The 23,122-nt window shown below is 40.3% G+C and overlaps 2 protein-coding genes across 2 annotated transcripts; one reads left to right on the forward strand and one right to left on the reverse strand.

The window, feature by feature from the left end:
• Positions 1–4,762: 4,762 nt before the first annotated feature.
• Positions 4,763–9,212, reverse strand: mrpl27 (mitochondrial ribosomal protein L27). Its single transcript, XM_020933304.2, has 4 exons — positions 9,138–9,212; positions 8,238–8,366; positions 7,480–7,547; positions 4,763–5,640 (listed from the first exon to the last, which is right to left on the reverse strand). The coding sequence occupies exons 1-4, from the start codon at positions 9,175–9,177 to the stop codon at positions 5,434–5,436; spliced, it is 444 nt and encodes a 147-aa protein (XP_020788963.2). The 5' UTR covers positions 9,178–9,212; the 3' UTR covers positions 4,763–5,433.
• A 243-nt stretch (positions 9,213–9,455) lies between these two features.
• Positions 9,456–22,667, forward strand: eme1 (essential meiotic structure-specific endonuclease 1). Its single transcript, XM_055150179.1, has 10 exons — positions 9,456–9,599; positions 11,248–11,468; positions 13,267–13,575; positions 14,719–14,846; positions 16,049–16,138; positions 16,238–16,359; positions 16,657–16,789; positions 18,651–18,766; positions 20,772–20,961; positions 21,948–22,667. Exons 2-10 carry the CDS (start codon positions 11,258–11,260, stop codon positions 22,122–22,124), a joined length of 1,476 nt encoding a protein of 491 aa, XP_055006154.1. The 5' UTR covers positions 9,456–9,599; positions 11,248–11,257; the 3' UTR covers positions 22,125–22,667.
• The last annotated feature ends 455 nt before the right edge of the window (positions 22,668–23,122 follow it).

Here is a 23,122-nt window from a genome sequence, read left to right on the forward strand (position 1 = left end):
TCCAGCCGAGTCAGAGCCACCCGTCCCCCGCACCGCGCGCACCGCCTGTCCGCCTCTCCGGATACAAGCACCGCCCACCCGCCGTGAGTCACGAGCCGCGTGCGTGCCCGTGACTCACGTTTTTTACACGCATCATCATACGTCATTAATAACGCTGTGATAATGCGCGTTATTATGATTTGTATTTATTTATTTTTTCCACAGGTAGATAACCCCATGTATTATAGTAGTAGTAGTAGTAGTAGTATATTATATAGTAGTAGTGGTAGTAGTAGTAGTAGTAGTATTAGAGGGCAGAGGTCAGAGGTCAGTATGTGTCCAGTTGAGGTGTAGGACTTGGAGACAGGACACTTCCATCAGTCCCAGAGGAGGAGCACATGTGTCTGTGTGACTTAAAGGACATTGAAAATGAAATGCATCTTGTGTTTTACTGTTGTTTGTATCATGAGCTGCTCTGTCAGTTATTGTCTAATGTGTCTTAATGATTGTTGCTGTGTCTGATGAGGAGAGACTGAAGTATTTGTTTAAATGTGATGTTTTCAAGTTGGCTCAGTTTGTGTTAAAAGTCTGGGACCTCCGTAAAAGGACACTTTATGTTTGATGTGTGATCTGTCTGCTTATTGTGTTGTGTGTCTTATAAATCCATGCCTCAGTGGGCATGTCATATGTGTACTCAGTGTTGGGGAGTAACAGATTACATGTACCGGAGTTACGTAATCAGAGTACAAATTATAAGTAACTGTATTCAGTTACAGTTACTGTTTCATTGAGTGGTTATTGGATTACAGTTACTTTGTTGAAACAAATAGATTACATGGAGGTATTTTCCTGTTTTCACATTTAGGGCAAAATCCCCTTTTTTTTTTTTCCGGTAATTTCACTCATTGCCCGGCACTAAACCTGGTCTAAACTAAGACTAAACCAGTACTAAACCAGGTCTAAACCAGGTCTAATCTAGGTCTAAACTATGTCTAAATCAAGACTAAACCAGGACTAAACCTGGTCTAAACTAGATCTAAACTAGGTCTAAACCAAGAATAAACCAGGATTTAACAGGACTAAATCATGCTGTGTGGATGTGTCTCTTCTTCTATCAATAATATTTTTAATTTGGTTCAGTAAAGTTTGAGCTTTTTCATTTTCTTTTATCAGACAAAACATCTTATGTGAAGATTTCCTCGTCTTTGCGTCTCTACAGCAAATCAAGTAATCCAAAGTATTCAGATTACGTTACTCACTTTAAGTAATTTAATGGATTATGTTACAAACTACATTTTGGGGTATGTAATCTGTAATTTGTAGGGGAATACATTTTAAAAGTCAACTTCCCAACACTGTGATTACACTGGTTTACAATCAGTTACAAACAGGCCTAAAGTGCAGACACATACTGTCAGTGAGATTACGCAGCATTACACCTCACATCTATAGATCTATACCAGGACCTTCTTATAGACTACGTCCACAACCACGTCACAGAAAAGACAGGAAGAGGAGGAGGAGGAGGAGGAGGAGGGTCTAACAGTGTGATGAAGCCAGTGGGGAATGATGGAGACACTGACAGATCTTACACTTGTACAGTAGTGTTCAGACAGCAGTAGTCCTAGAAATACAACAGGCTGCAGAGCTCCAGCCAGAGAACCCAACCCCACAGACCTCCAGCCAGTGTTGAGGAGTAACAGATTACATGTACCGGAGTTACGTAATCAGAGTACAAATTATAAGTAACTGTATTCAGTTACAGTTACTGTTTCATTGAGTGGTTATTGGATTACAGTTACTTTGTTGAAACAAATAGATTACATGGGGGTATTTTCCTGTTTTCACATTTCGGGCAAAATCCCCCTTTTTTTTTTTCCGGTAATTTCACTCATTGCCCGGCACTAAACCTGGTCTAAACTAAGACTAAACCAGTACTAAACCAGGTCTAAACCAGGTCTAATCTAGGTCTAAACTATGTCTAAATCAAGACTAAACCAGGACTAAACCAGGTCTAAACTAGATCTAAACTAGGTCTAAACCAAGAATAAACCAGGACTTAACAGGACTAAATCATGCTGTGTGGATGTGTCTCTTCTTCTATCAATAATATTTTTAATTTGGTTCAGTAAAGTTTGAGCTTTTTCATTTTCTTTTATCAGACAAAACATCTTATGTGAAGATTTCCTCGTCTTTGCTTCTCTACAGCAAATCAAGTAATCCAAAGTATTCAGATTACGTTACTCACTTTAAGTAATTTAATGGATTATGTTACAAACTACATTTTGGGGTATGTAATCTGTAATTTGTAGGGGAATATATTTTAAAAGTCACCTTCCCAACACTGCCTCCAGCAGGACTCAACCACATGACCCTCTGTATTTTCTGAAACTCCTCTGAAACTCACACACCTACCTGTTCACAGTTTGCGTTGTTAACCAGCTCTGTTGAAGTGCACTGAGTGGGGACTGTGCTGAGTCATGTTTGCAGAATAGTTCAGGCTCTCACAGCTCTGAGGGGGCCTGAGCGATTATGCTGCAAAAGGTCTTCACTCCAAAAACTTTTGTCCAGGGACAGAATTTCATTTCTCATTTGCTTTGGATCAGACCTGGACGACTGAGGCATTAGACAAAAGCTCATTTCATTTAGTTGGTCTTATTTGCACTTCAAAGATTGTACATTTAATCCCCAATGTGTTTCCTGAGTGTTCTGATTTGAAAGTGTCTTTATGTTGTCTTTACTCTGCTCATATAAAGAAATGAGCAGTTTAAAATATGTTGTCACAAACATGTTGACAAGGACATTTCACAGTCAACATGTAGCCTATTGTGTAAAGAAATAACACAGAACGTGAACGTGTTGTCGTGTGTGTTGTTGTAGGCTCTGTGTCTGGTTTAGACACAAATCTGTAGAGGTTAAGAAAAGTCTCTACAATCTGTTACTTGGGAGCTACCAGGAGCTCTCACCCCCTTTCAAGAAGCTCTCCAAGAGATTTATGATTTATATATGTATTTCAGTAAAAAACAAAGATTAGATGAATTATTATTGTAAATGTGTCATTCTGGTGCGTGGCTTTGTGCACTAATACATGGATAATGATTTATGTTTTATAGACATTTAACTGTACCTTGTTTTGGCTCTTATATGCGCTACATTTCTTGCTCTCTGGTATTCTTGTTTTCTTGTTTGGTGTAAGTAGCTCAACAGAGTTTATATATTCTGGGACAAAACATACAAATGGGATTTTGAAAGGTAGACAACAAAAATGTTATATAATAAAACAGAATTACATATATACTACTACTATTATTATTATCATTATTATTTTTACTTTAACTTTTACTCAAGTAAGAGTACTGCTAGACTGTGCACTTACTCAAGTAAGAGTACTGTTACACTGTGCATCAGCTGTATTACTCAAGGAGGGTAAGTTTCAAGTTGCAAATGCAAATGTGTTCACATGTAGTTCAAAATACCTGAACAGATTAGAGAATGTACCATTTATGTATTTCATTTCTTTTTCATTGCTAACAAAAACACGCAGTTACAGAAGCAGACTCGAGCTCCACATCTGAACTGACCGAGCCCAGTAGTGACATTGGCTTGTCTCCATGGAGATAGATAAACTTAATGCCATCCTTTGGAACATTCCCATCCCCCCTCATGTTACAATATAACATGTTAAAATCACATTTTATGATTTGTAATCTTCATGATTTTATGCATTTCTGAGTTGGATCCAAAAACATGTGCATTTAGTTCCATCTAGTGGATAAAGTCAGTATTACAGTGTGCGCTACAGTCAGGCCAAAGTACAGATAAGAGAACAAGGGACATTTTACACATTAATTTACTTTCACGTTTTCTAATTTCTAATTTCCATGGTGCACTACAATAGAATAGTGTCACAGAAGAGACAGTGGTTATAACATGAATCTCTGTCACACCTGTGGTCCCTGAGCAGGTTGGTGGAACTACAGGAAATTCAGACTGAATATATAGACTGCAAATACATTAAACTGATATTACATTCATTCAAATACTATTGGTGGTTTTCAGACTGTAGAATGTGATGAGTAGAGCCGCTGCTCCTCCGTCGAGAGGAGTCAGTTGAGGTGTTCCGGGCATGTCCCACCGGGAGGAGGCCCCGGGGAAGACCCAGGACACACTGGAGGGACTATGTCTCTTGGCTGGCCTGGGAACAGCTTGGGATCCCCCTGGAAGAGTTGGAGGACGTGTGTGTGGAGAGGGAAGTCTGGGAGGCCCTCCTCAGACTGTTGCCCCTGCGACCTGACCCCAGATAAGCGGAAGAAGCTGGATGGATAAATGTGATGGTATTATACTCCCAGATGGGGGGCAGGAGACAGTTCTCCCTGTTGATCACATTGTACTTTAGCACAAAATATCTACAAGGTAAAGTAACAAATGTGGAACCTGGTCATTTCTCTTACTGTCTAGACCCAAGAACTCACTGTATCACCAGGAATATTGGCATTTTAATACTGAGCTATAGAATGTTATGATCACATCTGAAACCTAGCAAATCTCAAATCAACAAAGATACAGATAAGCACACACATTCTTATCCCCTGCACAGGTCTGACCTGTAACTTAGTCATATGGTAATTCTAATTTTTTTTTATTACTCTTTATTCACCCAGACAAAGAGAGTAACTAACTATGTCTTAGTGAGTGAACAAACATCTCTACAAACTGAGCAACTGCTTCCTCACAGTGAAAACTAACAAACAATACAAATGACACAAAAAATAAGAGAGACCAATGATTTATATAAGTTATATTTAACATGTATAAAAACAACACACTTTCATCACACAACTGAAATGAGAATGTTGGAACATTCGCCTTATATGGTATATTACATAATGATATATCCAGCTGCAGGATTTGAAAAAAAGATGAAGTGATTTTTAATGTCATTAACCGATCTAGAACTGAACTAGAGATGGGCGACATATCAGGCAGAAGACATGCAAGCCCCTAGTCCAACACTGAAAGGTCCTTTATTACAATGAATTGACTCTTGGGAGTTTTAAGCCATGTTATAATGTTGTTACCTCATCAAAAACAGAGCTGGAGTTGTGTTTTGTTTCAGTAAAGTTTAAAAAACGTTAAATAGAAACTTTAATAGTCTGTGTACATCTCCAAAGCTCAAAATGCTCTGATGTCATGTAGTGGTAGAGTTCAAGTTAACAGCTCCTTTTACCTTTAGTGAAGTAGAGATCGGCAATTCCAGGTCTTAAATAAAAATAAAAAACACACACACACACACAATGGAGCTCTGTATTACCACATGACATCACAAGGTGGAACAAAGTAAACATGTGTGAATAAAACAAAACGTGATGAGGAAACAACATTAGAACACAGATCAGAGAAGAGCGTAATATAACACAACCCAGAATGTCAAAGTGTCTTTAGTCGAGTCCGCGCTCAGACTAAGTCCACCAGTCTGAACTTTCCCTCCTGTTTGACGGGCAGGACGTTGATGAAGGTCTTGTAGAGCACGGTTCCTCGGGGCAGTCTGGAGATGACGTCTTTGGACTCGGTGCTGCGCGGCGGGGGGATGTACACCTCTTTAGTGAAGCACACGTGTCCGTCCTCCAGAGCGAACAGGGTGTTGTTGGTGCCCATGCCCACCTTTGGGAGACACACAGAGCACACACACAATCAGCAGATCTGCTCATCGGCTTCACCTGCATCTATGTAAGAAGTGTATCTGTCTTTTTATTATCCCGATGATAATATTCACTTCAAAATGTACTGAAATTATGTGGTTATTTTTGTCTCATTAATATTCACAAATACACAGATTGTGATCTACAAATAGTAATTGAGTTGTACATATGTTTTGATGTCCATAAATGCAAATTTAATATATGTAACTTGTATTTTGCTATTTACAAACAGACGTGTATTTGTAAATATATCTTTTTTCATTTGCAAAAAATAATTTCATTTGTAAAACAAAAAATTCTGTTTGTAAAATGTGATTTGAATTTGTAGATCACCAGTTACACGAATCCACCGATTTCCGGTATGACGTAATTTTGAGATACTCATTTTGAGAAATCCACAAACACAGACACATCCACAAAAACAGACAAGTACTTAACCAGCAGGGGGCAGCAGCTGCACATGAAACATTTGACACTGCCGAAATGAAAGTGTCTCTTGCGTTACTTGACATCACTTTGGCTGTTTACATTATCAAACACCTCAACAGCTAAGGATTAAACCAGAACTGAACCAGGACTGAACTAGGACTAAAACAGGACTACACCAGAACCGAGTGTCTGAACGACTCGGAGTTGTGCCTGAACAGGCCGTCAGGTGACAGAGGGCGAAAGAGCTCCGAGCCTCGCGGGGCTAAAGGCAGCCATCACCCGAACGCGCTTTGCGGACACCGAGCTCCGCTGCTCTCAAGTCAAAGATTAGTCCTGGCTTAGACCTGTTTTAGTCCTGGTTCAGTTCTGGTTCAGTCCAGGTCTAAACCAGGACTAATCTTTGACTTGAGAGAGAGAGCGGGAGGACCCCGAGCCACGGAGCTCGGTGTCCGTAAAGCGCGTTCAGGTGACGGCCGTGTTTAGCCCCGTGAGGCTCGGAGCTCTTTTGCCTGAGGTCACCCGACAGTTTGCATGGGCACAACTCCGAGTCGTTCAGACACTCGGTTCTGGTGTAGTCCTGTTTTAGTCCTAGTTCAGTCCTGGTTCAGTTCTGGTTTAGCCCTCAGCTGTTGAGGTGTTTGATAATGTAAACATTAGCCAAAGTGACATTAAGTGACGCAAGAAACGCTTCCAATTTCAGCAGTGTCAAATGTTTCGTATGCAGTTGCTGCCCTCTACTGGTCAAGTACGTGTCTGTCTTGGTGGATTCGTGTAACTGGTAATCCACAAATGCAAATCACATTTTTAGTTTAACAAATTAAATTATTTTTTGCAAATGAAAAAAGATATATTTATAAATACACGTCTATTTGTAAATACCAAAATACAAGTTACAAATATTAAATTTGCATTTGTGGACATCAAAACACGTACAAATCAATGACTATTTGTAGATCACCATCTTTGTATTTGTGAATATTATTGAGACAAAAATAACCCCATATGAAATGTGCCTGGACATTTCTTAGTCAAGGAAAGAAATATGCCAAGTCTTAATCCCCTACCTGGATCTGTAATTTATTTTTGTTCATTTATTGAATCTTTGAGTGCAATGCTCAAGTAACAGAGGGACAACTTGTAACACAGCAACTATTTATGACATTAATAGAGCTCAACTATCAAACTAGTAAAACTGAATAGAGAAGATGTGTTTTTTATTTCACAAAGACCCAATAAAGAACGCAATAATGAATAATAAATAAATGATATACCCACAAATCTACTTTGTTGAACTATTCTCTATCAATGTCTTCACTATATTTGACAGAAATTGTTGTCTAAATATGCGTTATGTTAAAAGTCAGTCACTCACATGAGCCCCGGGGTGGTACCTCAGGTGCCTCTGTGTGGCCAGGATGTATCCAGCACGAACAAAGTTACCTAAAAAGGAGAATGTAAGAGAGTAACCAAACATAATAACTCAAGTTTGTAAATATATCTTGCACTCTGAGGAGTTCCTGCTTGTGCCCAGAGTCAGGACTAAACACGGGGAGTCAGAGTTTCAGATTCATGCAGCTAAAACCTGGAACAGTCTGAACATGTGAGACAGACTCTGCTCTAACTCTGTTTAAATCCAGACTCAAAGCAGTTCTGTTCAGCTGCACATGACTGAAAGGTTTTCATTTTTCATTCTGCACTCTTCGCTCTTATTTAATGTCTCTCTCTCTTTTTAATTTTATGATGATTACTTATGTTTTGATTTCTCTGTATTGTGATTTTAATGTATTTATTATTCTGTAAGGCACTTTGAATTACTTTGTGTGCGAATAGGCTCTATTCATGTTACGTCATAAACCAGGAAAATGTTAGGAAAGATGCAATGACAACTTCCAGTGTAGTTCTTGACACTGGGCTCTCTGACTGACAAACCCACTGAAGTAAATGTGATCAGTGGTAAAATGAAGACTGCAGACGTATGTGCTGTTTGGAATCATCTGGAATTTGGCCTCATCTCTTCTAATCACATGTACCAGTGCACTCAGAGTTGTGTGTCAGTGGGGAACTGATGAAAACTGAGGTATGGTTGGAATCGCGTATGATCAGTGCTTGAACTTATAGAACTTAAATTACCATCTTGTTTTTTAAAGCCGTATCTGCGGCCCGGGCTCTTCCCTCCCAGGTTCTTGGAGCTGCCTCCAGCTTTTTTAGAGGCAAACCTCACGGAGTCCAGCAGAAGAGACTGACCGGGGAGCAGGAGCCCTGCAAGAACATGAACACAATACGATGAGATGCTGCTTGATTACGGAAAAAAATTAAATTAAAAAATCATTATCACTATTTTGGTCAATATTGAAATCACGATTATTCAAACAGTTACACTTATTTATAGTTACATTTGATCTTTCTCGCTCTCAAGAACAATGCTTTGTTATTGACAATTTCTGCAAAAGTTTCAAACTGAAAATAAATATAGGCTACAAATATGAACCTTAGTGAAGTTTTGAGATGTATAAAACATAAAATAAATAAAATAAACTTTGACCATGAAATAACGCATAGAAAAACACACATGTATCCAAAATAAACTATATGTCCAGCTGTTCTACAATAAAAAATTAATAAATATACTTGTTTATATAAAAATTGTAATAATAATAACTCGTTTCAACTTGATTAGATGAGTTTGAAGATCGTTTGACACACAAATCGAAATCGCGATCAAAATTCGATTAGTAGCACAGCCTGAGATGAGATGCAGAGAACATCTATACCACCATCAATGACAAACACTGAGACAAATTATGCCAAGATTAATTTAAGGTTCAAAAGCAAAAATGCAACAACATGTTCTGTAGCTGCGTTCAGTGATTCACTCAGGACACATTGAGCACCCACGTTCGTCGTAAACCACCATATTTGTGCAGAACTCCTATAATCAGTCCATTCAAACACAAGTGTCACGTCTACTGCAGCTCAGATTCTTTGTCCAGATCAGCAGACAGCGATTTATTTCACTTTTAAACTAAATACCTGCTCGAGACTTCAACACCAAGGACGTCAACGCCGCCATGTTGAATCACGTCAAATCCGCTACGTCACATCCCGTTACGTTCATGGTACGTTCAGAAAGAGTTTTATTTTTAATATTGAACCCTTGCTTGAATAAAACTCACAAAAATAACAGCACAAATATTTTTTTTTAACTATTTATCTATTTACATAAAAAAATCCCAAAGATTTAATAATATTTACAATAATATTTGCTATTTGTATTGTATTGTAATTTCACGTTTTAGCGAACAGAATGGAAAAAAATCCCAAGCGTCATAAAGCCCACGCTCCGCCTCCTCGCCCGGGTGAATCAAACATGTCTCCGAGCTCCGTGAACGCGAAAACTTTTGATAAACTAAACTAACCCGTGAAATCGCTCGTTTAAATCATCGTGGCGTTATAGTAGACTCTATCCTGAGCTTGTGCATAAATCAACCACAGGTAAGCGCCAAGCTACACTCAAGAACATGGATTTATCTGCGACTATTCCATGTGCATGTCATGACAACAACAAACGCAGCATTTCTTCAGATGGACCTTGCATTGAACATTGAAATAAACCTTCTTCCAGGTTGTATCCGTTAATATTTATGTATTCATTATTATCATCCATTATTATGCATTGATAAAACTTAGCAGCATAAAAGTTACACCTAAGTACAAGGGATCTGATGCTGAATAAATAAGAATACAATTATAGCAATGAGGACATTTATTTTACATTCTAGCATTAAACATATCAGTCTCTTCATGATATCAAAAAAAGAAAAACAAAAAAATTTAAATATTAGCATAGATAGATGAATTTGTTTGTGCAGTTTGAATGTGAGACATGTAATCTGTGAACATCTGTAGCATTTAAAACTGCACAAATCTATCTTTCTGCTAATATCGACACCATGAAATACATTTTTTATTTTGATTCTAGAGTCATTCATTACATAATGTTAGCTTTGCTCAGTAGTTCACTAATGTGTCACCTTTGTTCCCCCTTTAATTGCAAAAGTTGCAATTACATCAAGAGTTTTTCAAATACAAAATTGAAATTCTGTGGTCTTATGACCGTTGGAAAATAGTTTTAAACCCCTCTGTCCCCTCTCATTCAAAAGGGAAGTTTGCAAGGGGCTCGTCACTGAGCTGTGCCTTGAATTCGCCCATTGTTCCAGAGAGTGAAACAGTCAGGATGATTCAACGCATTGAGGATCCTAGTGACCAGAGTGAGACATGACCTCTGCATGATGGGCAGGGTCCCATCTGGAAACACATAGGTGGCCCGCCGTACATCATAAGCTTTTATCTTTCTTCCCTTGATAGTTGTGGTTAAATTGTTCATGGAAGGATGTTTATCTTTCATGGTTGAAGATTTGGTGATGGGGCAGATTTATGAAGCTGCTGGAGAATACGCGGGACATTTTCACAGATATTTTACCATAGAAAAGCTTTAACCGGAAGTTCAGGTTACTCTATATCGCAGCACTTCCGGACGTTGTGGAAAAGGTCTATTCTGTCACAGTTTCAGATGGAGGGGGCTATAGATGAAAAGGAAGAAAGAAAAGGAAATTCATATATTCAACTATAACTTAAGACGAGAGTAGAGAGTTGGTAGTGTTCATCCATTGATAAATTGATAAATGCTATTAGGAAAGCGGTCAGATCCACTGATCCACAGGTTGGCGGTGCAATTCTAGCTCCCACAGATGAATGCTGTCATGGTGTCCATGGGCAAGACACTTAACCCACCTTGCCCCCAGTGTCTGTGCGTGAATGTGTGAGTGGTTCCTTGATGTAAAGAACCTTAAAAGATGGAAAAGTGCTATTTAAAAATGTGACCATTTACCATTCAAGTACTACTACACTATTAATCATAGTACATTTTTAACTGACAGAAGACATTGAACATTTTGCTACTTTCTAGGATAGGCGCAGTAATTACAGACACATTAATGATGAACCTGGTCAAAACATCTGCATTTTAACAGTTAAAAGGCCACTTCCTCCACAGAGTTTTGATAATGTCTATGTGTAGAAGGTACCATTACCCAGTTTCAGTTTGTTGTCTTCAAATCCTGTATACTGTTATATCTTACAGGTCACCCAATATGGACACAGACTCCAACAGCGACCTGGACGAGGAATTCCCAGTGTTCCTCACCAAACCAAGGCGACCCCTAAGCCCCGCCCCTCTCCTCCGACAGCCAATCAAATCCTCAGCGCGCTCTGATGTCATGACCATAAGCAGCGACTCTGATGACGACACTCCGTACGTTCCCCTGGCTCTTCGTCTCAAACAGCAGCAGGAGGCGACGAGAGGTGGGCAGAGGATGGGTTCAAATTGTATCTACTGTACTAATGTTTCAAGTTCAGCCTTTATGCTCTGTACACATAAGGATGGTTTGACATTTTTGCATTATGGGTAACCCAACATTAGCTTCAATTCTCTACAAATATGTGGTTATTGAGGACAGTATTTATTAAAGAGGGAGTATTACACTTCTTTGGGGGTATTAACTGCTAACACATAGTTCTGAAAATTCAATATTTGCCTAAAACAATGTATCAACATTTTTCAGTTTAATTTTTTTGAAACTCTGACTCCCCCTTCAGTGTGCTATCACAACTAGAGCATGGAAACCTGACCGAAGTCCGACAGAACCCACTGGCACCTGACTTATGTTTGGGCTCGGGTCAGACTCAGACACATCAGAGCGTCAGCTGATTCCTGTCTACAGTAAAACCAGTCGCTTTGAGACTCTTAAGTGTTCAAAGATCAGAGACTCTGCCCTTCTAGTTTAGATACAAGTCAAAACTGTGTTATTACTATCGGTGCATGTGGTGCAAAACTTAAGATACATGATTTTTAAAGCATAAAAGATTGGCAATAAAAATCCACAGGAAGTAGAGTCACTGTCTTTAATCTGCAGCTTCAGCTCAATCTGTGCTCTGGGTGGATGTAAACAGACACAAGTGAGGAACTACTCTCACCTTTTTACTTTTAAATGCCTCAAACTGGATTCACAGTGTGGTTTTGTGGACTGGGCTCATTATTTGAGGAGAACAATTTCTGTGGATAATGTGGATGAGATGCTGCACTTTAAATTTACCACTTTACGAGAGATGAGGAATCAAGTCTTCTCATTATTTTCGCTGTATCCTGAGTTTGTCTTTTGCGTCTCTGTGTCCATTAGAGGAACACAAATAATATCCTACATGTGTCATTAGGCTGATGAAAATAGTGTGATTGTAATTGTGTCAGGCTTGGACACAAATATCTTAATGCCTGGGCTCAGGTTGGATTCGATCACTGCTCTGTTGGACGTGGGCCATAATCAGCCCAATCCATATTCTAATCACAACACAATCAGCATGCATACTGCTAATGAAGCTCCTGCACATCGCATCAGGTTTGTCAAGTTGTTGCATACAGTTTTGTATCATGTTTTTGAATATTTATGGACAACTTTCATGTATGATCGTGGGTAGGGTAGGTTTGTGGGCAGCGCATTGCACCCCAGATTGATTGCTTTTGTATAATTCCCCCCTTTTTAAGTAATTATAGGTCCCATAGTCATATTTTAAAGGTCCCATATTAAAACTATTTTCTTGTCTATGTGGAGTTGTGTTTTGTTTCATTCCCACATGTTTTAACACACAAACCCTGCAGATTTAGGAGTTCTTCTCTTAAACTGAAATGACCTGTTCCACCTTGTGATGTCATACAGAACATGCTCCCCCACTGGGTTTTAAACTTTATACCTTTACTAGAATCAGTTGGATACTTTCAGCCCTGGAATTGTTTATTTTTACTGAACAAAAGTTAAAAAGTAATAATTAGAAAATTTGAAAATATTTCATGATGTCACAAGGTGGAACAGAGCATTTAGAGCTTTGGAGAATCAAGGGTTACTCAAATATGTGTGAATAAAACAAAACACAACTCCAGATATGTTTTGATGAGGATTAAGCATTCTAACATGGCTTAAAACTCATAAGAATCCATTTTGTGTGATGTAGTACCTAAACATATTGCCTGATTGTTGTTGCCCCTATTGTTTTCAGATTAACCCTCTATAAAATTCCTCACATTTTTCACAATTCCTCTCATCCCTAGGTGTTCCCTCGTGTATTCCAGAAAAATCACCGAATGGCTTTACTGAAATACTCCAACATCCAAACGGCCAGGTTGGTCATAGTCCGCCCAAATCCAAGGCTCCTACCAAAAGGACAGTGGAGGAGATCCAGAAGTCCAAGGAGGAGGCACTGAGGAGGAAGCGGACTCGAGAGGGGAAGCAGAGGGAGCGAGAGGAGCAGAGGAGGGGCAGAGAGGAGGAGAGGGCCCAGAGGAAGGCCATGGCAGACGCTGTGAAGGCACTGAGGCCAGAGGAGTGCATCAAGTACATGGTGGCAGTGGTGGACCCAGGTAAACTACGAGGATTATGGGAAGTGTTTACCATATTTTTCAGACTATAAGTGGCTCCGGAGTATAGTCGCACCAGCCAAAATATCATGAATTAATTATTTAATGAAGAAGAAAAAAAACGTATATAAGTTGCACCAGACTGTAAATCGCACTTTTTGGGGGAAATTTATTTTATAAAGTCAGAGACCAGGACCCGACATCTCATCATGAAAGGCAAGTTATAGTAATAACAACAGAACAGAGAACAACAGGCTGAATAGGCATATTGTGTCTGGTATGTTAACGTCACATATTTGAACAGTTCTTCAGATAAACTATAACATAAACAACAGAACAGAACAAGTTTATCAAACTCTCCATCTCACTCCAAATCACTAAATCCATTCAATTCTTCATCCTCGGTGTCACTTCTGAACAACTCGGCCTCGACCTCCGGAGGTAAACAGAGCGTCGCTTCCTCTTCTGTGTCGCTGTCGTCAGACTCAGCATCAGTTCCAGTTAGAATTATTCTTTACCCTCCCGGTTACAGTGGAGCTGGGTTCTCCATCCCCACTTTCCACCAGTCCCTCACAAGTTTTTCGCTCACTCCAAACTTTCTTTCTACTGCTCGATTACTGTTTTTGGCTGAATATTTCACTATTTGCAACAGGACAGCAACTTTTGCTGCTGCAGACATGTGCAGTAGAGTGAAGTGACAGTGGTACAGGAGCATCAGATACTGACAGACTAGAGCCTCTCACGGCTGTCAGTGTGAAAATTTTAATATATAAGTCACAGGAAACACCCAAACCATGAAAAAAACTGCGACTTATAGTTCGAAAAATACGGTATGTTCTATTTAGTGGTGTCATCATTTCAGAGGGAGGGCAGAGGCCAATAGAATTCTATGGGAGATTTACTGTTTTTGAAAGAAATATCCAAAATGATGATGCACAAACATTGAACCTTTTCATTCTTTGTTTGGGACTGGCCCCACAAACTTGACATATTAATTTCAGGAGTTCATTCAGATTTAGCTTGAAGGTAATTTATTTTATTGTAGAACTTGCCTTTAAATTATTCCTCTGCATTATTCAGAAGTGGTGCCAGTTTTTCATTGTGCATACACCATCAAAAACTAATAGTTGAATTGCTGAACCACAGCTCTCCTGCAGCTGGAGGGTGGGGGGGCCCTGCTCTCGTCTCTCCAGGCTCTGGGCTGCACCTGTGCCATCGAGAAGCAGCCCCTCCCTCGCAGTGTGGGCTGGAGGCGCAGGACTCCTGGTGCTCAGGTCAGTACACAACACATCATCATTTTACCATTCACACACTCATCGTTTGGATGTTGCTCACTATTTAGTCAGCTGAATTCTACAGTAACATTATTTTTGTATAATACACTTTACACTCACATTCACACTGATGTTTTTTTTTCTTTACCTAGATGCCCATATTTTGTATTTATTTAATTTTTTTTAATATATATACTGTATATATATATTTAATTTAGTTGGGTCCCCATCAATTGAACTGTCAATTGAAGTGAAGCACTTAGTTTCCAGGAATGTTGTGTAACAAGCTCATGGAAGTGTTGTGCTCAAGGACACAATCAGGCAGTATTTGAATAGACTCTTCTTCGACGCTAACAAGATAATCAATTCTAAAACTAGCATTGAAACTTGATACTTATTTGCAGAGATGGTCAGTAAGGACATGTACTTAAGGATTATACTTAAGTATAGATTTTGAAGAGCTAATAATAAAATAATAATAATGCATCAGTTTTATATAGGACTTTTCTGGACACTCAAAGACTCTTTACAGTTCATTATTCATTCACTCCACACTCGGTGGTGTAAGATACTATTGTAGCCACAGCTGCCCTGGGGTGGACTGATAGAAGTGAGGCTGCCAATCTGCGACATCAGCCCCTCCCACCACTCCCATCACTCACACACACACCGCTTTCATACTAGGCAATGTGGGTGAAGTGTCTTGCTTAAGGACATAATGGCTGTGTTCAGACTGCCGCCTGAAGTGACCCAAATCCAATTTTTTTGCCCCTATGTGACCTGTATCCGATCTTCAAATGTGACCCAGGACACTTGAATACAGGTTTTGCCACTGGCGCCCCACTGCGGTTTTCCCAGCGTCTCCCATCCAAGTACTGACCAGGCCCCGCCCTGCTGAGCTCTTGACATCTGACGAGATCAGGCTTGGACAAGCTGGTCACAAATCTGAGATGTACTTGATTTAAGTTGTATTTTGTTTAAATTTGGGCTGTCAACATGAATGCTTTAACACATGCGATTAATCAAAACAAATGACGCATCATCCATAAATTAACTCAGATTAATCACACTCCGTTTTGCCCAGTCATGTTACACAGAAATATATTTATGAATGTTACTGACACTTTGTCCAAGTTGTCAATCCCTGGTCCAGTGTTTAGTCCACGTGTTCCTATTGTAATGTAAACTGTCTGTTATCTCAGACTGCAGATGGAGATGGTGTACCAGAGAACGACGTGGTGATCCAGATGAACGTCGATGACTTTATCAGTCTGAGCCACAGCTACATCCAGGTGAGGAGGAGATCTGCAGCAGGCTCGTACGTGTGTGTGTGTGTGTGTGTGTGTGCGCGGTCTCACTGTTGTCTTTCTCTGGGCTTTGATTGGCTGCAGGAGGAGCGCACAGGCAGGGCGGAGTGTGGGCGGACCCTCACCTCATGGGTACAGGAGCTGCAGAGGAGACACCCAGAGAAGGTCCTCAGCCTGGTGGTCCTGGGACTGGAGCAGTACTTCAGGTAAAGCACAGACTCACTCAAAAAGCAGCATCTGACAAAAATGGGTTCATCTATATGGTTAAAGCTCAAAAGAGACGCCCTTCCCCAATAGCAACTACACCCTTAAACCTATTTGGTGAATCTTTTCTACTTCATAAGAGCCATCTGATACGTCTTATGTGTACTTCAGTCTGTGTACCAATTTGTTTGTTTTTTCCTTTGAGACATAGAGCAGCGCTGTGGTTTTGTGCGCTCTTGATGTAGCACAGCCCTGTTGGCCAGTGTTGGTGTCCACCTCTGATGAATCCTCTGCTCCAGGTCACACAAGGCCCAGAGCCAGAAGAAGCTGAGAGAGGCAGTGATGGGAGAGGAGCAGGGAGGAGCCAAGAGGAAGAAGAAGAACACAGCAGCCAATCATCTGCCAGAGCTCAGCCGAGTGGAGGTGGAGGAGGTGAGTGCGCAGACACACATATACACACACACCCAACACACACTCGGAACACACAGGATTTTTATGAAGCTTTGGACCACACTGTTGGATGCTTTTTCTTAAACAAAAACATACATGGATGTAATTTTTAGAATTCATGTTTTTAGGAATCCTGCAAATACTTCAGAACTTCATATGTGTGCTTCCAACAATCGACTGATAACGCTTTAGTTACGTCCAGTTCAAAGCATGTTATTTGTGCTTTCAGATTCGATACTGAACAATGTCTGTGAGCAGTTTACAAAACTAGTCTGATTACTGACCTTCTAAACTAATCTATTTACTACTTAGTAAGCCTGTGCAATTAATACAATTTTTATTGCGATTTTGTGTGTCAAACGACCTCCAAACTCATATAATCAACTTGAAACGGTTTATTATAAATCTTAACAAAGCTTGTTTTGGGATATTTTTTATATATCTGGTTCATATTTGTAGCCGATATTTGTTTTCAATTTTAAAGTTTTGCGTAAATTATCAATAACAAAGTATTTTTTGTGAGGAAAATGCTTGATAGATGCATCGTGTAACTAAAAAATGATCGTGATTTCAATATTGACCAAAAATAATCTTGATAATGATTTTTTCCATAATTGAGCAGCATTACTACTCAGATGACTTTATTTCAAAGCTCACTGGAGATGACATCCACTGCTCCTGTTTATCTTGTGTACTGCTTTACCACACACTACTGATTACACACATTTTTGGATAAACTAACTAAAAGCTACTAAGGAAAGTAATTGTAACGTAACTGCTAGGGATGCACGATCCAGCTTTTTCAGTTCCTTTACCAATTCTGATACTAATAGCATAGCTTTAAGTATCTGCTGATATCAAATCATCAAATCAAACTTTATTTATAAAGCGCTTTTCATACAAAACTGTAACACAAAGTGCTTTACAGTGATTAAAAACCATTCCGCATTTCCATCCACCCACCAACCCAACCCCCACACCCCCAACCTCACACAACCAGACAACCCAAACACACACACACACTCACACACTCACACACACACACAACACACACAAACACGGTAAAATACATAAAACGACACATAGTAAGATGTGAGGCTACACAATATCAATTGATCCCAGTGCAGAGACTGCAGGATATTTCCTTAAAACAAAAATTAAATAAGACAAAACTGATTCAAATGTGTTATGTAGCTGCATTTATGCCACAAACTAACACAGTACACAACAGCTCTGTATAAATAAAAGTCCAAACATTATGGAACTTTCTGGGCCAACTACAACCAGTAAACAGTCTTATTATGACAGTTTCTACCTGTATGTCCAACCAGGATATCAGATGTAGGACCTGATTGGTGCATCCTGTACCCACATTAACAGTAGTGTTTTACCAGCCCCCAACACCATAAAAAATGTCACTGGCTCATATGTTGTGGTGTCATCTGAAAACCAGCTATTGTTTATTTAGAATGTATTCCATTTGCAAACTTTTTTCTGTTGAGCATCGATGCGTTTCTGAGTCCATCGACTCCAGCTCCAGTTCACTTTGTTTTGAAAAATATCTCACCACTCTCTCTGTATCTGCCACCGTCAGGCTCCTCATTTTGACCTTAAATGTTCGTATTAACCCACTCTACATGATCCTGGTGTTTTTATTTCACCATTTTGTCCATAAAGCAATTCCTATTCCTAATCTGATACTCTTTCCTATAACCGTTAGCCTCGTGAGCTTCATTTGCCTGGAGCTGAACTCTTTTAATCCACTTCTTTACACAGTTTATGGTCTCTATAATGTACACTGTATATGAGTGCACGTCTGTAAAAGCCCTGCTCTTCTCCTCAGGCTGTGGTCCACCTGCAGCTGCACACGGGCGTCTGCGTGCGCTTCCTCTCCACCTGGAAGGACTTCACCGAGCACGTCACCATGGCAACCAAGGCCGTCGCCGAGGCACCTTTCAAGTACGTGTACCATTCAATCACACTGTCAGAAACACACAGCTCGGAAATGGTCTTTTCTTTTTCAGTCATTTCTAATCCTCACATATTGTTGGGTTGTTTTAATGGAGGGGTCCACTGCCAGTTCTCTATCTTGTGACTGATTTTTAATTATTACTATTATGTACGTGTGCAAAGTACACACACACACACACATGCATACTCCACAAACACCCCGTGCTTCAAACCCAACACAAGAAAGTGGAGACTTTTAACTGACTATGAGCACAGTCTTCTTTTTATTACAGTCTGCCAGAGATGGATCATACACACCTTATGATGTAAAGGGGTGCGGTGTGGTGAGTGCACTACACCAGCGGTCCCCAACCCGGTACCGGTCCATGGGTCGTTTGGTTCCGGGCCGCACTAAAAGAATAAATAACTTACATTATTTGTTTTTATTTATTATCCAAGTCTGAACAATGTTTTATTTTGAAAAATGACTGAATTCTATCTGTTACATCTCTGACTCACTCTCACAGATGTTTGTCTCCGTTACCTCACACATTAACGCTAATATTAAACCCACAAGCTGCGAAATGAGTAAAAAACACACATCTTTGGAAACGTTTATCATTATATTTAGAAAATACCACAGTGTTTGTGTTGATTGTATCATTTTATTTTGTCATATTTATCCTCCACACCTTAAAGGCCGGTCTGTGAAAATATTGTCTGACATTAAACCTTCTGTGGCGCAAAAAAGGTTGGAGACCACTGCACTACACTACTGCTTACACATGAGATCATGAGTTGTTGAGCCTGGCTGCTTAAACGTTTGTCAGCTGTGAAGAACACCATGAAAGAGCATGCTCTGAGCATCTGAGCAAATGTATGAAATAGGGATGGGCATGATTAATCGATAATTGATCATTAAGAATTTCATTGATTATGCAAACCGAATGTAGGTTGTCCTTTTTCCACGTCCTGTCCTGGCCATCCAGGTTTTTTTTTTTTTTTAAAGTGATGCAAATGTTCAGGTTTTCATTACCTTTCATTGGGCCATTAAACTGAGCGTCTCTTGTAGCTCTCTGTACACTCAGCAAGCAAACGCAAACAGTCTGCAACATGCCAAAGCACAAATGCATGACTTGTACAAGAAATTCTCCGCTTTTCGTCCCTAAGCAAGTGTGAGTTCATGTGCACAGTGTACAAAGCAGCACATATGTTTCGGTGTCCAGTGGTGGTGTCAGGGACCTCAAAGCACCAGGACACCGAAAAACATTTAAACGTTTTTTCCAGGTGAGAGTTGCTCAATGTCGATGACGAGTCCCCACCTCCCACCCCCCGTACGGTGTCCTGGTTTTGACAAACACAAATCTGGTCACACTAACCTGTATTCCACTGAGTCATGTCTTTTAATCCGACAGAAGCTGAACCACATCAGCGACACAAGAGCTGTTTTATTCTTTGCTTAGTTTATGCAAATTAGTCATGAGGTTTTAAGTTTGGTTTCTGTGAGACTTGCACAAATCTGCATTAAACACATTCTAATGTCAAAGGAACTCATGTGGCTCTAGAGTGGTTACAGTTTATATGTTGTAAAGTTGAATTAATGTATGCAGATTAGTAGTAATAATAATAATGATGATCATGTTAATATAAAAACATTAATCGATAATCAATCATTAATTCTCCTGACGATCGATTAATGAAATGTCATCGAATGCCCATCCCTAATATGAAATCACTTTTTGGCAAATCAATAAATGATGGGTCTCCTGTGAATACCTGAATCCCTTGAAACAAAAACAAAAACAAACAAAAACAAAAAAAAAAAGAGAGAAAAAGGAAAAAACAAAAAAGCTATTGAATAAAATATTCATTTGTTCAACAACAGGGAATGTGTGGAGTTGTGGGTTTTATCACTGGCCTCACTGTGGGTCCTGATATTCCAGTGGCTTTGACAAAGAGGTCTGGTCACAGATCTCATACACACTTGTCTGACTCCTCTTGTTGTTGGTTGCAGGCGTGAGCGGGACAACAGCGGCTTCTCCTTCTACCTGGAGAGTGAGTGGGCGGGGGGGCAGAAGGTGGAGCGCAGTGGCAGGGGCCTCCTGCAGGTGTGGAGGAGACAGGTGCAGCAGCTCCACAGGGTCAGTGCGGACATGGCATCGGCCGTGCTCGCGTCCTACCCCTCGCCCAGGCTCCTCACACAGGTATGAACACACACACCAGAAAACTCCACATAGAACCTGTGGAGAAATGATGTTTAAAGGAGACATTATGTTTGTGTCTGCTGTACAGCTATAATCTATGAAACCTGTGCATTTTATAATCATCTCTCTCTCCTTTCTGCCCCTCCCTATCTCTCTCTCCCCTCTGTCTTTTCCAATCCCTATCTCTCTCTCTCTCTCTCTCTCTCTCTCTCTCTCTCTCTCTCTCTCTCTCTCTCTCTCTCTCTCTCTCTCTCTCCTGCCCCTCCTTTACCTTTCTCTTTACCCCTACCTCTCCACCTCTTTATCTCTCTCTCTCTCCTCTCTCTCTAACCCTCACTATGGCTCTCTCCTCTATCTCTCTTGTCCCTCCCTATCTCTCACTCTTCTCTGTCTTTACCAATCCCTATCTCTCTGTCTCCTCTCTCTACCCCCCAACCCTCTCCTCTACCTCTCTCTTTACCCCTATTTCTCTCTCCTCTACCTTTTCCAATCCCTCTCTCTCTCTCTCTCTTTCTACCCCCTCCTTTCCTTTACCTCTCTCTTTACCCCATTTCTCTCTCCACTGCTTTATCTCTCTCTTCTCTCTCTAACCCTCACTATGGCTCTCTCTTTCCTCTCCATCTCTCGCTCTTTCCTCTCTATCTCTCATCTAAAAGGACTTGATAAAAGACAGAAGTTTGCTGACTTTCAGGTTGTAAAATTGGCCAATAGTCCAATGGGTTTGCTGTTGTCTTGTCCTATGAATAGTTACAGATCAAACTAGCAATGCTCTGTATGTTGCAAAACTGACTCTTGTGAGTTTTAAGCCATGTAGGAATGTTGTTACCTCTTCAAAAACATACGTAGAGATGTGCTTCGTTACATCTACACGTCTGAGTAACTGAGTAATTGACCGTCACGTGTGGGTGTACATTTGGATGAGGTGACATGTGCGTTCAAAGCTCACATATGTAACGTGGAGTCGTGTTCTTCTTTCTCATGCCCAGGCCTACAGCTCGTGCCGGACGGAGAAGGAGAAGGTGGCGCTGCTGTCGGAGCTCCAGATCCGGCGCGGGGAGGGGGTGACGTCCACGGTGCGCAGAGTGGGCCCCGAGCTGTCCAAGCGTCTGTGTGTGCTCCTGACCAGCACTGACCCCGAGCAGACCCTGGGCTCCAGCGCCTAGAGCCACACGCTGAGGGGACGAGGTGGCCATTTTGAGGACTATATTTTGTCTTAAAGGTCTACTGTGTAACTTTTCTAGTCAGTGTCTGCCACCTGCTTGTCTCCATGGAGATGTTACTGTTGAATATTCCATTAGATTCCATTAAATATTGGTATTAAACATCTATGTCCATGTACACAAGCAGGCCAGGTTACAGGTAAGATCTGTGGAAAGGCAACCCTGCTAGAATATATGATTTTCAAGGTATTTTGGAGCAATAAAACACCTCTAACTAAACATATGCTTAAGGTAAATCTGTGTATCATTTGTTCATTCATTTTTCAATGTAAAACCAAAAATAAGGAAATGAAAGAAAAACAATTTTCTTCACTATTAATGGAAAAAAAAAGGATAATGATTTGTTTTTTCAGTTTTTGATTTTGAAATGAATAATGGAAAAAATGGATTTCCTGTTTCCGTGACTTAAACTGCGATGCCAGACTTTTGCACTGCATACGGACTGAACCAGGACTAAACCAGGACTAAACCAGGACTAAACCAGGACTAAACAGGACTGAACCAGGACTAAACCAGGACTAAACCAGGACTAAAACAGGACTAAACTAGGACTGAACCAGGACTGAACCAGGACTAAACCAGGACTAAACCAGGACTAAACCAGGACTAAACCAGGACTAAACCAGAACTAAACCAGGACTAAACCAAGACTAAACCAAGACTGAACCAGGAATGTCGTCATAGACTGTTGGGTGATCAGGACTGAGACCAGGACCAGACTGGGACCAGACCGGGACTGAGACTGGTTTAGTCCTGGTTCAGTCCATATGTGGTGCAAAAGTCCAGCATCGCGGTTTAAGTCACGGAAATGGGAAAAAGCTGTTTTTTTTTTTTTTTTTTTTTTTCTTATTTATTTTTCTGAAAAACGAATGAATGAATGATACACAGATTTCGGTAGATAGATGCTGTGGCACATTCTAGATAAAACAATAACATCTCCA

The sequence above is a fragment of the Boleophthalmus pectinirostris genome, unplaced genomic scaffold, assembly GCF_026225935.1.
Source record: "Boleophthalmus pectinirostris isolate CB_2022bp ecotype Guang Dong unplaced genomic scaffold, ASM2622593v1 HiC_scaffold_14, whole genome shotgun sequence".
Taxonomy (NCBI): Eukaryota; Metazoa; Chordata; class Actinopteri; order Gobiiformes; family Gobiidae; genus Boleophthalmus; species Boleophthalmus pectinirostris.

Excerpts from the sequence above, each read along its gene's own strand:
- mrpl27 (XM_020933304.2), bottom strand. The coding sequence starts at position 9,177 with ATGGCGGCGTTGACGTCCTTGGTGTTGAAGTCTCGAGCAG. Across the intron at positions 7,548-8,237 it reads CGGCTTTAAAAAACAAGATG|GTAACTTTGTTCGTGCTGGA; the intron begins GTAATTTAAGTT and ends TCTCCTTTTTAG. Across the intron at positions 5,641-7,479 it reads GGTACCACCCCGGGGCTCAT|GTGGGCATGGGCACCAACAA; the intron begins GTGAGTGACTGA and ends TGTCTCCCAAAG.
- eme1 (XM_055150179.1), top strand. The coding sequence starts at position 11,258 with ATGGACACAGACTCCAACAGCGACCTGGACGAGGAATTCCCAGTGTTC. Across the intron at positions 16,360-16,656 it reads GGACTGGAGCAGTACTTCAG|GTCACACAAGGCCCAGAGCC; the intron begins GTAAAGCACAGA and ends CCTCTGCTCCAG. Across the intron at positions 16,790-18,650 it reads GCCGAGTGGAGGTGGAGGAG|GCTGTGGTCCACCTGCAGCT; the intron begins GTGAGTGCGCAG and ends TCTTCTCCTCAG.